The following is a 16559-nucleotide window of genomic DNA, read 5'->3' as shown; positions in this document are numbered from 1 at the left end:
GATGTTCAAAGCCTGAAGGAATAAGCATCGACATTATAAAAACGGTGGTTTGTTAAAAAAAAGTAAGTCGGTACGATAGTGCATTGTTACCGCAAGTTTCATGGCACATATCTCGAAACCTGTGCGATCTTTAGAAATCCTTCCAAGTGGATATGCCTTGCAAGGTCACCGGTTGCAATTAAGAAATTGCGCAAATTAGGTAATTAAGCAGTTGATTAGTTAATATGTGTTAATTATTCTGGCATGCACTTTGATTGCTCGCGCGCGTAATGTCACTCACTTCGACTACTCCAGCTCAAGGACTACAATTGCTCTGTCTGCTAGAGGTAATGTTCAAAAATTCTGCATTGTCTAAATAAAGCACCCTGTATGTGTATGGCAAACGTAAGCGAATAAATAAACATTTGTTAGTATGCAAGGTTCATTTTCGTTTAGCATTTTTGTATCAGTATCCCTGTGCGTGCCACACCTCATCAGCGCAGCCTTAGCACCATAGAGTTGGGTCTAGATGAATGCTGTAAGAAAGAAAGAGCAGTGCATCCATGGCCTTTACCTCAACCTACTCCTTGCACTTTATTTGAGTATAACCGGCAGATGACTCAGTCAATTCTTGAACATGGCTGATTGATGGAAATGTAAAATTTAAGGTAACACCGGGGCTAAGAAAAAAAACGCTTTATCAAAGTGCTCCGGATTAATTTTGACAACGTCGAGTTCCTTAACGTACTCACGGTGCACGAACGTTTTTGCACTCCGTCCCAGCCTTGCCCTTCCCGATGTGGTCGGCCCAGTTTAATCGTTAAGACAGCCAACGACGAGGTCCCGCCAAACCTCAAGTGCGAACCGCGAAGAAAGGATGGTTCTTCACCTTGAATAGTTCGTCCGTGGAGGCCTGTATGTCGGCGTCTGCCTTGAGATACGTGATGCAGGAATTGTAGAAGATAGCGGCGTTCTGCATCAGTTCGTGGTTCTCGCCGTGGACGTGGGCCCGGACGAGCACCTCGTGGAGTGTTTCCGAGAAGTTTTTCGCCACGTCGATCATGAAGGAGGATGGGCGCTTCGTGTTGTTGATCCATCGACCGCACACGTGTCGGTAGAAGTCCGAGCACGGGTTCACGTTGTGATCCATCAGGCTCTCGGTATATTCGACGACCTGCAAAGTGGTGTGACCACGGTTAATGCGTTTCTTATGTATTATTATTCAAATAAGTTCGGCGCAAATGCTAAAGAGGGAACTATTTCGTTGTCCTCTTAAAAACAAATCTTGCAGATGAAAAATTTGCCGTGGTCAGAGAATCAAACTAGGGACCAACGCCTTATCGGGATGGTTGCTGCACATCGACTGAGCAAAACCAGGAGGTTAGGGTGTGGCAGCACGGGGTCCAAGTGATCAACTCGACGCGCTGTACGAACGAATGAATTAATAACGCTTTGTTTGGCAACATGCTATGTGATCTGGCTTGTTGGCTTGAAGCTCTGAACGAAGAAATTATTCAAGTATGGCAGCGTTCTCCACCTCGCGAATTTCCGCGAGGTGGAGCAATTTCAAGAAATAAATGGCTACGATTGTCAAATATTTCCCACATTGGATAACCTTCCGCTCTTAAATTTAGTCCCACTTCATCAGCGTTTGCGTATAGGTGGTGTTCAAATCATGCCTACGGCGCATTCTATTTCGGATTAACAAAAATTCGTGCAGAAGTCATCTTCCCTGAAATATGCGAATAGCCGAAACGGGTCATGAGTGTGGGCGCGTACTCTCTCACGCATGGAAGAAAGAAACAAAATAGGAGAGGCCCTGTCGTCACATTTTCGAAACCGGAAATGCAGCCGTGTTGGTGTGCCATCTCCCTTTGCACCTCCAATCAGCTCGCCGGAGAAGATAGGCGCGACCTTTGAATTCACATTGCTACAAGCCGTCGGAAGTGTGTGCTGCCGACACGCATCAGAACAAAGCCTACAAAACTTCTGTAACAGTTTTGGTGAAGCAGACGCGCTCCTGTGCTTACGCTCCTAGGCTCCGTGCGTGATCACTTGAGTGTTTCTGTTGCTGGCAGACAGTCACACTCATAGACCGTAAACTTTCAAGCTTGCGCACCACGCTCCAAAGTCAGCTTGTCTCGCGAACAGAATGTACTGCGAAAAAAAGACGGACCGAGAAATATAATCTCACTTTTCAAAGGCTGAGACCAGCAGCGAAAGCTTCAGGAGCGTGGTTGCTGTGGCAACGTTGATGTTTGGGGTACCAGCCTCAGTTGTCCTTTGCGAAAAACAGCACGTGACTTGCGCCACACTTTCTCCAACGCGTCCGTGCTGGCTGGGATCTTTCATACGCTTTCCTTCCTTCCATGCTCTCACGCTGCGCCATCTGGCAGCGCCGCCGCGAAGTCCGGGCATGCCTAGTGGCATGTGGGAAGTCTTGTGGTTTATCATGTCCCGCGTTCTTTATTACTCGTCCGTCGAACGCAGACGAAATCACTGAACGCCGCTGGTCCGATCGTTTCTTGTTCGAGCATTGGCTAGAGCGCGCGGAGCTGCGTGCTTCGGCGGCACTTCGTTATCGTCGATTAAACGCCGATGGCTTGCCATAGGCACATACCCAGTTGGTGCGTAAGATCATTGAAGAGCGGCACATACCTAGTGACACACACAAAGTGGCCCTCGAACGCCTACCCAGTGGCGCATAACCACGGGAACCGCTCGTTTTGACTGCGCCAATTTCGCGATCGGCCCTCATTTTGAGTCTGCACTATCTTCGGAATTGACCCATATGTTTGGTTAGGTTAGATAGCCGGAAAAAAATTGGTCTTACGATGCCAAGAATGCTATTTACATTTAAGCCAATGTGGTAGGGAGTGCCTTCTTGTACTGCAAGACGGAGCCGGAAACAAACTTCATAATCGCCATGTTTAGGTATCACCTATGGAGTCCCTTCCACAGTTAGATAAACGAAAAAAAAAACGGATAAAGGCACAGTTATCGCTGCCCACGCTAGCGGTAGGGCAACAGCGTGGCCACAGTCGAGCACTTACACACACACGCATATATATATATATATATATATATATATATATATATATATATATATATATATATATATATATATATATATATATATATATATCTTAGTCGTAAAAGCTGCACCACAGGCTTTTTGCAATAAAAGCAGCACACTAAGCAAGCATGAAGCTTGGGAAGCACTAAGATACCTTGGCGCGTCCAAGTTAGGCTGAACCGGAAACTTTAAAAAAATGAATTCAGAAGCACCAGAACGACATACGGAAAGGCAATGTAAGCTTGGACGCTTTGACGGACCATCACGTGTTTTCTAACACCATTGACGGGGATTCTACTGACGTAATCACTACGGAGAAGCATCTATCTTCACGTCTGCTCTTAGAGTCTTCAAATATTCGATCGATAACGCACGCAACAGACCGGACACAGGTCAATCTTCGGAAAATATCCACGTGCACCATGCGCCATGTAGCACGTAAATAATCGGACCATCTCACACTCCTCTTCATCGTGAAGAAACCTGTAGCGGCCCCGAACCATCAGTTTCTTTCCCTTAATCGTTTGTTTGTTTTCTTTTAACCTTATCGACTGCTGCTTTTATTTTTACCGTGGATCACCCTCGCCAGACCAGTCTTTTTTTTAACATTGGGTTATGATGATTGGGTTACTAATACAGAAATATACAAGATCGCCAAGCCTGTTTCTACAGCGAAGCTGTATATGGCTAGCCAATTCGTCCGTCCATCCGTCCATCCGTCCTTAGCCTGTACGCCGAAAACTCATCCGGAGCAACCCCATGCGCATGCGCGAAAAAACAAAGAGAAGGAGAGGAGCGCGATTGGCTGCACCAGTAGTGACATCGCTGCTCTCCATTGAAGCCGAGCGCCCGCGCAGCAGTTTCTATTTGGTTCCGAAATGGGTAGGCAAAGCGTCATACGTACTCCTGAGGAGCAGGTGGCTTTCGATCAGCAACGCCGCGAACCGAACCGGGAACGAGCTCGTCTACGACGTGCCGATGCTGCAACCCGGGCACAAGAATAAGCTCGTGCAGCCGAGCGCAAGCAGCAACTGCGTACCGACAATCCGGCAGCCTATCAAGCCGTCGTTTATTGAACCGTTGAAGTTAACCCGGTGATAAACACCAGTGCCGCTCGTTTCAGCTTCGCTGGTTAACCATCTGTACAGAATGCTTGGGCGGTGATTTTCATAGGACGCTTGCATTTTATTTGCTAGCCTGACTTTCTGAGTGTATGTATTTAATTATTTTTTATTGTTCTCGCGTGTCGCTAAGCCACAGCGATCTCACAGCGAACCAGTGTACCAAGGCGTCATGAACCATAGGCCTCTTGGGTAGCAAAACCGAAATTGATGCGTGGAAATAGGTAAATTATTTAGGATACTTTGACGCTTGCCGAGACGTTCTTTTTTTGTTTAGGGTTTAAAGTGTCTTTGAGCTTCATTTGAGGTAACGGAAGTGGAAAATGTCACATCAGATAATCCTTTGAAGGGTCACCTCAAGGCACTCCTGGCCCACGCAGGGCAGGTTCCTAGTGGCCTGTCTTGGACCGCCCGCGACATGGACGAACACAGCCATGGCTATGATGCAGCCGATGCATATGAGGATGCCGACCATAACGAGGCGCTGCTTGAAGACACTCATTCCATCTGGAAGAAAGGCACTGTCATGTCGGGTTTACTTGGTTTATTTATTTATTTGTACTGCGATCTCAGATATCATAGCAGGGTGGTACATAACAAATTGTCACACAGAATGAAGCATAATATAAAAGAAACAAACAGTAAAAATGAATCAATTACCGAATTTTTCAAAGCCATTAAGGCACCATAAAATCAGACATAACACAGCAGATAAAAAAATTATCAAACTACGTCAGCCTTGCCACAACATCGGAATGGCTGTTCCATTCAGCAATTGTGTTCGTTCTAGGCACGAAAAAACCATAAATAACACTGCAGATAAAAAAATAAGAAGAAACTTTAAGTGTTTCTAAAACGGCGACAATGAATCTTGGCTCACAACATCATCATAAAGAAGATTCCATTAAACAGTGGTGCTGGGGCATCGTGTCGTTATACCTTCCGAGGTGTTCAGATGTGGTTCAGTGGTTATGTTTAAGAAGCTACATATATTTTATTACTTGAAATATATTTGCATGTGGGACTTTAAATGTATGAACACTATTGTTTCTATTTTACTTCTATTCTTTTATTTAATACAGGATTTCACATGTCATGCGTGTTCGTGAAAAGCATATATATTTCTTGCACCCTTGTAGCAGATTGTATGGTGCATGTCTTTCTTTTCTCTGTTTATTTCACGTTCTTCCTTCTTTTTTGTCGCGTTGTGCCAGTTGTCCGTGTGAAATCACAACGGGGCTTCTTCCAGGGCGAGATTAGGAAAACCACAAGAAGGGAACGGGTAAGTCCAGTGCTTCGTTCGTTTTCCGCTTGTTTATTGTGTGCTCGTCTGTCTCACTGGTTTTCCTATTAATTCACCAGTCGCTTCACAAAACAGCAACATGCACGGCCCGGTTCTGTGCACCGACAGATACACCACCCATGTTGTTGTAGAGGCCGATTCTATGATTTCCCGCTAATAGTGTGTAACGTGTTTTTTTTTTATTAAAAGTGAAGGTTTTCCGTGCGAACCTCGTCGGGTTTCTTGACTGGCTGTCCTATTTCCTGGCTGTTCCGTTTACGGATATGCCGACGAGTCACCCGCGACTGCGGCGCAGGGCGAATGGAAACAAAAAAGAACCAGAAAACTCGCCTTCGCGTATCCGTGGCTGCACGCTAATGAGGCTAAAGGAACATCAACTTAGCGTCGAGCAGGTGAACAGGAATTTAGGTATCCCCGTCAGTGATTGCCCCTCTAAAGCTTGTGCCGCAGAATTCAGACGCTGTGAAGTGCTGAAGAAACACAATGACAAGCTGGTTCGGGAGATAATTGAGGCAGCCGAGATTGCCAGACTTCGTGACCAATGCGTTAGCACGCCGTCCTTGTTACTAACAAAAAAAAAGAACTTGAGCTTTTTCACGTACAATCATCTTGAGTGCAAAAAAGTGCGTGTTTCACATGTGCAATCACGTGTCTGTGACACGTGTGGGCAGTGGTATCAGAAGCCGTGTTTCTTTCAAATAAACGTTGTTGAAAGTCAGCGCTTGCGGTGCTGTCTTCTCGTCTTGTGTCCCGTCTACGTTTTGCGCTGTTAACACCAGGAGGGAAAACCAAGAAGCCCAAGCTGCTATTCTAGCGCCAATGAGGAATAAACGCTTCCGGCGGATAGAATAGATTAGAATTACGCATGCTGCGTCTGAAACCGCGACGCGTTCAAGGCGTCCGTCGTACTCGCTATTCAACTCCACTTAACAAAAAGCTCAACAAAAAGATATATATATATATATATATATATATATATATATATATATATATACATATATATATATATATATATGCGTGTGTGTGTGTGTGTGTGTGTGTGTGTGTACTCGTGTCTCGATCGACTCTTTATGCCCTCGCACAAAGTTTCGCCGTATATAGATTCCATCTCCAACTCGTTGGATCTGCTGCAATATTTTTATTTTGTTTCACATTCATATATTATACGTAACCCAATGCCCTCTACAGTGCCTCGGTGCTTGAGGTTGCCAAATATATAAATGAATAAATGAATGAATGACACACACTGGGGCGGCAGCTCCCGCAGACTTTTACCAGTTTTTACCTACTTCACCTTTGAAAGATAGCCGCGTCAGGTGGAGCCTGCTCGCAGCTCAATTGCTTTTTCCCTATTAATGTAAATTTAGGCTAATTGAAGAATAAAAGTTAGTTGTTTCAGGTTCAAATATTAAGTTTGCCTGAGTTGTGATACCATGATATCCCATACAGTTTGCCAAGACGTTCAAGTTTCTTCGTAAAACCAGTGACACAATAAAACACGTCGTGCAGTATTTTTACGGTGAAATAATAGCGATCTTAAACCTTCAGAAAGAGAGGTAAATAGTAAAAAAGTCGCCGTTTTAACCGAAAGGCGAAGCATCGATTGCGATAGCAAATCAGTAGACAGCTATACGAAGTGAGGATACTAGCTTTATCGGCCGTATAAACTCGTAAACATTCTTTACTAACTAAATTAACAAGCATGGCGTCACGTGCCCAGTAGACAGTAGACAGCTATACGAAGTGAGGATACTAGCTTTATCGGCCAACTAAATTAACAAGCATGGCGTCACGTGCCCAGTAGACAGTAGACAGCTATACGAAGTGAGGATACTAGCTTTATCGGCCAACTAAATTAACAAGCATGGCGTCACGTGCCCAGTAGACAGTAGACAGCTATACGAAGTGAGGATACTAGCTTTATCGGCCGTATAAACTCGTAAACATTCTTTACTAACTAAATTAACAAGCATGGCGTCACGTGCCCACGGGCAAACATAAACACATCTCACTCGATGACCGCTGACATTCGCTGTCGAAACGCTGGCGTGAGGAAGAGCGACAGCAGCAGCGAGCGAATTGACCTTTGTGCTTCCTCTCGCTTCAACGTGAACTAAGCGGCGACAGAACAGCGCACACGAAGCTATACACACGAAGCACACGCTGCACCTGTAGACTAATAATCGAAGATTGCTTTCAAGAAAGGGCCTGCGCGGCCGCGGCATACACAGCAGCCGCCGGAGTAGAACGACCCCACTCCCCGGTACCTTGCGCGTTCCCCCCGCTTTGCTCCCTTGCACGCGCGAGGGTGAGCCGCCATCATCGGCTAACCCTCGCAAGCTTTCACTCCCACATACAGCATATGGTGTGAGGTGAAGATGTTGTCACCCTAGGACTTTATGCTGAACATCACGTCGACGGCGACTGTAGAAATGCGCCTGGAGTGTCCATGTAATTGCTATCACAATAAAATGGCTACGCGCTGGCTGTACTTTCAGGATATTATCACCGCTCCGCAACAACGTCATTCTCCGTGAAAGGAGGGGTTCGTAACGGCCATCATCCTGTCGCTGTTGTATATAATAGTGCTTGTCAGCGCCTCAGCAGGCCCCTCATCAGATACTTACGGAATTTTTTGTTTATACATTCCAGGCTAAGAAAATTGGGAGTTTCACCCGAAGGCGAAGCACTGAAAGCGATAGGAAGGTTTAGCTTTGCACTCGAGCTTCTCGTACGCTATTCAAACACTACGCAGAGGCGACATAGTGCGACGCAGCAGGCGGGACAACTGCTGCTGCGCAGTACCGGCAGAGCTGATTAAGCAGAACGTGACGGTGCGTACCATGGTGCGTACGAACATCACGGGCATGACGTCACGAAAAGAGCAGGCTAGTTTTTTAGCACCCCGCGAGATGGCGCCACTTTGCAATTATCAGTAATTATTTGAGCTTTGTGCTCTAACTATGTACGGTAATGACGCAGTTTCGCCACATGGATTCTTCTCCGCTTCGATTTAGCCTAAGACGCCTAGTTTGCGGCTACTGCTTCGCTTACAATGGCGCTAAGCGCAGTAGAAAGGCAGCGACGTCGACGGGCGTGTGTCATGAAATGGACCTCAGTGAATCAGCGAGAGACACGCTAGCGGGAAGCACGAACGTATTCGGGCGTACCAGGCGCGCACTACCAACTGTGCCTCTCGTATTCGTGAAGCTGAGCGCGTGTGCAAGGTTAAGGCTGGTGTTGCAGAAGTCGCGGGGCGCCGTAGCGCTGAGCTTAGCGTCACTAGTTGGTGGCTGGGCGTGATTATATTTCTTTATAGAGTTTTCAGAGCGCAGCTCCTAGGCGCCGTTCCTTCGTTTAGCGTCGCCGTCCCTCGGCATAACCGAGTGAACGAGCCCAGCGAATGATGAAAGAGCGAATGCGGAGCGCAGTGTGGAATGAAAGATGGCGATAGCGAAGATATAGCTCAAGGAGGAAAGTGGAGGAGGAGGGAGCAGCAGAACCTTGAGGCGGACAACAGAGGAGCGGATGACGAAAGCGTTGGAAGAATAGCCTATAGTGTCGCGCAAGACAGGCTCTGCGGTGACGACCACTACGACATCGCACCAGAGTAGCGCGCCGTCGCCTGTTCACCGATAGCATGCGGCTCCGTATATGATAATAAAGCGCTGCATGAACGGAGGTCTTTCTGCGGCGGCTGCTGTAAATCGCGCCCCGGCGTCACCCACGCGCTGCCTCTAGCAATCTCACGATTAGCAAAGCAGTCGCGCGACACTTTCCTTCATTTGCAACGTGCCGCACTAGGCACATTGTCCGCGCCAGCTAATATATCGCGAAATGAAAACACGTATAGAGCTGAGCTCAAATTTCGCATAAGCGAGTATCGTAGACGTCGGTGAATTATTTTACTAGTTGTAACAACGCGTCATTATTTCGTATTACTGACGGCGCCTCCAGGACATCAAAGCGTCAACAAGGACATCAAAGCTAGAACCGCGGACTGGTTCATAGGTTGAGACTCGCCGAGGCCCCAACCCACGGATCGCCCTGCTTCCAGCTTTGATCCCCCCCCCTCGCTCCTTGGGTCCACTGGAGTTTCTGCGCCGCCCGCTTTATTATCTCAGCTGCTCTCCCGAGGCCTGTGTTTGCCGGTTACACGTGTCCTCCTTGAGCAGTACTTGAAGGAAATCGAACCTATCATTGCGACGAAAAAAGCACCCCGCTAAAAAAAAGGGCATCGCGACTTCGGCAACACCAGTGAGAACATTGCAAGCGCGTCGCCAGTTACCAAGCTGCCCAAGACAGTTCCTAGCCGGACCAAAATGCTCCTACCTTCGGCGAAATGGCTCGGCAACGGCACGCCACGCGCTCAGCTAAGCCGCAAGAAAGCCGCCGACAAGCATGTAGTGTGCCTTCTGCGGTAGCGGACCGCGAGTTAACGAAGTGATTTGTGGACAACCCCTTCGGATTCGCCTGTATAGTTTGCGAACACCTGGGGTTTCCGGCGGAATTGCGCTGTGTTCCGGTGCGTGTAATGCAATGTCTCTGGGGGATGTTTCCTGGTCGCTCCAATGATAGTGGCAGGTGACTTTAATGTTGACATATCGAAGATAAGTGGCCGTTGGCTCATCGAATACATGGACAATATACTCAACCTGCATCTCGGACCAACCCCAAGGTCTACCCGGCATGTTCAAGGAACATGTATTGCGGCCATCTTTGCATGGCATTTACCATCATCTGTGTCCAGGTGCTACATCAATTCCTTCAGCTAGCACAAGGGGTTGCTGATAGTTGTCAACGTTAATCTTCGGGAAGGGGTAGATGTGGCACTAGGCGTCAACGTCGGCGCATCCACGGCAAAGGCTGGCATGGCAGCCCAATCGCAATGCTGGTAGAAACTGTGCAACTGCTGCTACTTCTATGAAGACACGTTTCACTTTCGTGTTATGACCGATTCCTGTGAAATAGAGATCGACCAAATTGTTAGATGCCTCTCTGGAGGCATTCTCATTCTCCACATATAGACTGCGCATGCGCAGTCGATATTGTGATATTGCGACAGCACGGCGACGGCGGTGAGCACATGGACGCGCCTCGGTTGTCCGTATAATTGCTGTCGCAATAATGATACGTACTCTTTCGGGTATACGTTGTCTCCCGACAGTAGCCGTCATCTAGCTTGCATACATTTCCCTTTTTAAAGAGGAAGCTCGGGGTAAACTCGGACTTCCTTGTCCAAACAGGCGTGAAACGCATAAATGCTCTTATGAGACAACCGCTTTACCGAATTGAATTTCTGTAACAAAGGAAAAAGAAAGCAAACTCTAGCAACTGTGGGAACTCGAAGATACCCTCTTTTTTTTTATTGCCAGAAATTGGTCAGTCTAAAAAAATTGAAGCACGTATAGGTTCATCATCATCATCATCATCATCAGCCTGGTTACGCCCACTGCAGGGCAAAGGCCTCTCCCATACTTCTCCAACTACCCCGGTCATGTACTAATTCTGGCCATGTTATCCGTGCAAACTTCTTAATCTCGTCCGCCCACCTAACCTTCTGCCGCCCCCCGCTACGCTTCCCTTCCCTTGGAATCCAGTCCGTAACCCTTAATGACCATCGGTTATCTCCCCTCCTCTTTACATGTCGTGCCCATGCCCATTTCTTTTTCTTGATTTCAACTATGATGTCATTAACTCGCGTTTGTTCCCTCACCCAATCTGCTCCTTTCTTATCCCTTAACGTTACACCCATCATTCTTCTTTTCATAGCTCGTTGCATCGTCCTCAATTTAAGTAGAACCCTTTTCGTAAGCCTCCAGGTTTCTGCCCCGTACATGAGTACTGGTAAGACACAGCTGTTATACACTTTTCTCTTGTGGGATAATGGCAACCTGCTGTTCATGATCTGAGAATGCCTGCAAAACGCACCCCAGCCCATTCTTACTCTTCTGATCATTTCAGTCTCATGACCCGGATTCGCGGTCACTACCTGTCCTAAGTAGATGTATTCCCTTACCACTTCCAGTTCCTCGCTACCTATCGTAAACTGCTGTTCTCTTCCGAGACTGTTAAACATTACTTTAGTTTTCTGCAGATTAATTTTTAGATTCACCCTTCTGCTTTGCCTCTCCAGGTCAGTGAGCATGCATTGCAATTTGTCCCCAGAGTTACTAAGCAAGGCAGTATCATCAGCGAATCGCAAGTTACTAAGGTATTATTCATTAACTTTTATCCCCAATTCTTCCCAATCCAGGTCTCTGAATACCTCCTGTAAACACGCTGTAAATAGCTTTGGAGAGATCGTATCTCTCTGCCTGACGCCTTTCTTGATTGGGATTTTGTTGCTTTCTTTATGGAGGACTACGGTGGCTGTGGAGCCGCTATATATATCTTTCAGTATTTTTACATATGGCTCGTCTACACCCTGATTCCGTAATGCCTCCATGACTGCTGAGATTTCGACTGAATCAAACGCTTTTTCGTAATCAATGAAAGCTATATATAAGGGCTGGTTATATTCCGCACATTTCTCTATCACCTGATTGATAGTGTGAATATGGTCTATTCTTGAGTAGCATTTACGGAATCCTGCCTGGTCCTTTGGTTGACAGAAGTCTAAGGTGTTCTTGATTCTATTTGCGATTACCTTAGTAAATACTTTGTAGGCAACGGACAGTAAGCTGATCGGTCTATAATCTTTCAAGTCTTTGGCGTCCCCTTTCTTATGGATTAGGATTATGTTAGCGTTCTTCCAAGATTCCGGTACGTTCGAGGTCATGAGGCATTGTGTATACAGGGTGGCCAGTTCTTCTAGAACAATGTGCCCACAATCCTTCAACAAATATGCTGTTACCTGATCCTCCCCAGCTGCCTTCCCCCTTTGCATAGCTCCCGAGGCGTTCTTTACTTCTTCCGGCGTTACTTGTGGGATTTCAAATTCCTCTAGACTATTCTCTCTCACATTATCTTCGTTGGTGCCACTGGTACTGTATAAATCTCTATAGAACTCCTCAGCCACTTGAACTATGTTAGAGATCCCTAACTGTGCAATAAAAATGTGCTTGCTATAGTTATGACATTTTAACATTTTATTTTATATGCATCAATACTGATCAAATTGGTACAGCAAATGCCGAGCAAAATTATTTCTCCCTTTCTATATATGTACTTAAAGAGAAGAAAGGGGGTTAACCGAGGGGCCCGATTTTTATTATATATATAATATCTAATCTGATATGATATTATTAACTCGGGCCCCTCGGTTAACCCCTTTTCTTCTCGTTTATTACATAACGAGGGTCTCGAATCCGGCAACATTGATGCCTTCAGGTAGCATGTGTGGGTTGATTGACCAGTTGCCTTCGCCCCCCAAAAAATCACGTTCTCGTGATGCCTGCGGCAGAAAGGATGTTCTACATCCGCCATCAAGGTCTGTTGGTGGTGGCGCTGGCTAACACTCCCAGGGTTCTGCTAGGAAACATGAATACCCAAGAAAGTGGATGGGTATATGGCGCCGCGGTGGCTCAATTGGTAGAGCATCGCACGCCAAATGCGAAGGTTGTGGGATCATTCCCCACCTGCGGCAAGTTGTTTTTTCATCCACTTTAATTTCCATTAATTTATCGTTTCTTTATTTCATTTATTAAGCACAAGTAATTTCCTCTATGTTGTCCTTGGTGTCAGAGTTTGTTGGCTTCTTCTGATATGATATATGTACTTAGCAGCTTGAGAGGTAAAACTTCCTCTCCCCCCTTTTCCCACTGCTTCCTGATACTTTCAGGTCATGGATGGCAAGTCCGAATCAGCGTAACATGTCGTTCCTGACCGAGAGCTTAGTGTTAAAAAATGCACCTACGATTACGATACTCCCTAACGCGACATGAACTCAGCTCTACACATATTTTCATTTCGCGACATATTCGCTTGCGCGGACAACCTGTCTCGTGCGGCACGTTGCAAATGGAACGAAGTGCGGCGCCACTGCCTCGCTAATCGGGAGACCGCGAGAGGCGGCGCGTGGGAGTCGCGTGGGCGCGATTCACAGCAGCCGCCGCCGACAGACCTTCCAGGCGACGCGCGCTACTCTGGCGCCATTTCGTAGCCATCGTCGCCGAGCTAAGCTTTTCTTCTCACGCTTTCACCACATCCTCCTCTGCTTTGCGCCTCGTGGTTGCGCTGCACCCTCCTCTCTACTTTCCTCCTCGCGTCTTTCATCCTCCGATGCGCTCCGCGTTCGCTTTTCGTTTTTCGCTGTGCTCGTTCGCTCGGTTACGCCGACGTCGACACTCGCAGCAGAAAGTGGCGCCTAAGAGCCACGCTCTAATCAAATGATTGTATCCAAGATTGATGACGATTATTGTTGGGGACAAGACAATTCCAGAAGGCGTGAAATATTTTATAATGTAGCAGATGGCGCCGTCCAGCGATTGTTATACCGCAAGAATTTCAATAAAGCGGTTTAGTATATTAGCAGAAATGGAAGCTTATGGAACGTTGCAAGCTTCTCTCGTATTGCAAGGTTACTGTATTAAATTATGGGGTTTTACGTGCCAAAACCACTTTCTGATTATGAGGCACGCCGTAGTGGAGGACTCCGGAAATTTAGACCACCTGGGGTTCTTTAACGTGCACCTAAATCTAAGCACATGGGTGTTTTCGCATTTCGCCCCCATCGAAATGCGGCCGCCGTGGCCGGAAGGTTACTGTATTTACGACTCCTTTTGAAGGAGCAATATACAGTAACTTGATGCAATTTCCTCTGCCAGTGTCCTTAAGCGACAGTCTATTCCTGCCTTCTCCCATTATCGGACCCAAAGACCCATGTGACGTTTACATCACAACCCCCTCTCATCCTCAATCCTCCTTTTATCGCTGTGCGGCGAATTTCAAGAGGTGGCATCACAGCTCCTCACAAAAATTTCTATAGAACGTAACAACCTTCCCTGCACGCTCTTCAATAAATATTTGTTGCTGGGCGAGTTGGTTGAAGTCTAAGGAAGAAAGGAACAGAGGGGACGCTAACTCTGTTCCTTTCTATTCCCTCTATTTCCTTGTAGCCCTAATATACCTCCCTTAGACGCTCTTCCTTATCGAAGTGGTCGAAGCGTTCGCACTTACCAATTTTACTGGGCACACGACTACCAGTCGTATGGCCTCCAGGGGGCGACATTTCAGCCACCGGTGGGTCTTTCCCGGCATCTGTTAAAAGAGAGTGAAAGAGGGACGCGGGCAAGTGTCAGCCATGCAGGTTCCCACAAAAATTACTAGAGGAAGCTTTGGCACTGTCATCGCTGTGATCCCGACGCTATAGTTTATAGTAGTTGCAAGTGTGGCTGTTCAGCCCGCATGAGAATGATGGGTAGCACACGGATTTGGCCTAAACTTGGTCGTTTTCGCTTCAGACGGCTTTGTGACCAGGCCAGTTTATTGTTTTCAACCGAATATTGCGCTGTAAATGCAACAATTCGCGGTGATATTTTGCATGCGCGCAGAAATTTATTGCTTTCATGCGTTTAAAAAAATATATAATTGCTTGGTGAACACGTAATAAAAAAGCCGCAAGAACATCTCAAGCCGCAATCCCTGCGATTAGACAATCCCACGCACTAGCTGTCATACCCATGGGCGCTGAATTAGCGCAGCACCACAGTTGCCTCTAATAATTTTTGTAGGGAGTTTTACAGGGGTCGCCAGTTACCAGGCATTAGACATGCCTGGGAATTACGTACACTTGAGGACAATTCTCGTCGGCACTGAAGGGGAAGGGCTGGTGATTCTGCACAGGTGTTACTGAGCTAAGTAGTCCAGCAGCATTTCAGAGCGCTTTCGGTTTCTCAGAACGGATACTGGATGGGCGTGTGTGGCTTCCACGTGCTACTATAGGTTTACAACTCTCGAGCGGACCAAGTCGGGCTGGTGACGGTTGTCATTGTCAGTGCCAGCAGCGGCCAGCGTGTCCGCACAACAACGTTTTTCTTTTCGTCCGATTTGCAACAAGAGAGGTGCAATGATTGCCTGGCTGACATGGACACCAATCAATATAGAGGTAGGACCTACAATGGAGGTAGAACCACGACAAAAACGAAACCATCTTGATGTTTATGACAATGCAACAAAAAGTAAGAATGTCCAACCTGAAAATTGGGCATTCTGAAAATGAAATCTCGTTTATTAATTGTTATTTTGTAACAAAAAAGTAAGAGTCAGGCCATTTAACCGTCCCGACTGGGTCAAATCGGGACTGTCCCGCTAAATTCGGATGGTTAGCAACCCACCGTGTGATACTCGTAGTTTCGCATGTGCCCAGAGGCAGGAGTGAAAAGCAGAAGAGCAATTCAAATGTAACATGGCGATTGGGTTTCCGCCTTATTTTACTGTTATAATTAAGGTATTTACGTTTTTCTCTTCTCCAGCCCAAAGTAAAGCAGTAGAACGGGTGGGGCTTTCTTCAGAAGCGCTCTTACTTGTGCGTGATTTGCCTCCGTAACTTTATTTTCGTTGCCACAGAAATATGTCGGATTGTGCATCGTCAACACACACGACCTTCACTCATTTTTTTCGGACATCGTTCGGACCATCAGCGTTTCGGAGAGTCGCAAGCCGCTGGTTGTGCGCAATGCTCGTTTCTGGACGCCGAGAAATGTTTTGGCTGTTCCGAAGCTCGCGTTAACAGCGACACACGTCGTATATAGGAGCTTGCAGCGGGCACGCTCAGCGAACGAGGCCTGTTGGCGACATCGGCGAGGAGTGTCGTCGGCTGCACTATAGAGAAAACCACGCACTGACGCAGACGCGACAGCTATAGACATCTCTGGCTGTCTCTCGCCGGCGGCGTGTTACGCGCTTTTCCGTCAACGTCGGCTTGGCAGCTTCACTTAATCCCGAGCCCCGCGTGCAATGTTGGCCGCGAGGGCAGCCATGCAGCCAATATAACGAAGTAGTGGATACAACGATGTAAATTCGACTCCTCCTTTAACTAAGTTATAAGAACTGCATAAATAAATTTGCGAGACATCCATGAGGTATACACACCAGTGTTTCACATCGTTCACCGGTTAAAGCCGGGGCTTACCGTGAG

At 47.0% G+C, this 16559-nt stretch overlaps 1 protein-coding gene and 1 non-coding gene across 2 annotated transcripts; one reads left to right on the top strand and one right to left on the bottom strand.

Annotated features, from left to right (window-relative positions):
* Positions 1-431: 431 nt before the first annotated feature.
* Positions 432-14675, bottom strand: LOC126543721 (phosphate-regulating neutral endopeptidase PHEX-like). Its single transcript, XM_050190827.2, has 3 exons — positions 14600-14675; positions 4532-4683; positions 432-1153 (listed from the first exon to the last, which is right to left on the bottom strand). Exons 1-3 carry the CDS (start codon positions 14649-14651, stop codon positions 833-835), a joined length of 525 nt encoding a protein of 174 aa, XP_050046784.2. The 5' UTR covers positions 14652-14675; the 3' UTR covers positions 432-832.
* TRNAW-CCA (transfer RNA tryptophan (anticodon CCA)) lies at positions 12995-13067 on the top strand. The gene has a single exon. It is a non-coding gene; the product is annotated as a tRNA-Trp (tRNA).
* Positions 14676-16559: the final 1884 nt, after the last annotated feature.

The sequence above is a fragment of the Dermacentor andersoni genome, chromosome 10, assembly GCF_023375885.2.
Source record: "Dermacentor andersoni chromosome 10, qqDerAnde1_hic_scaffold, whole genome shotgun sequence".
In the NCBI taxonomy this organism is placed as follows: Eukaryota; Metazoa; Arthropoda; class Arachnida; order Ixodida; family Ixodidae; genus Dermacentor; species Dermacentor andersoni.
Note: the sequence above shows the minus strand (reverse complement) of the source record. Positions and strands in the feature narration are given on the sequence as shown.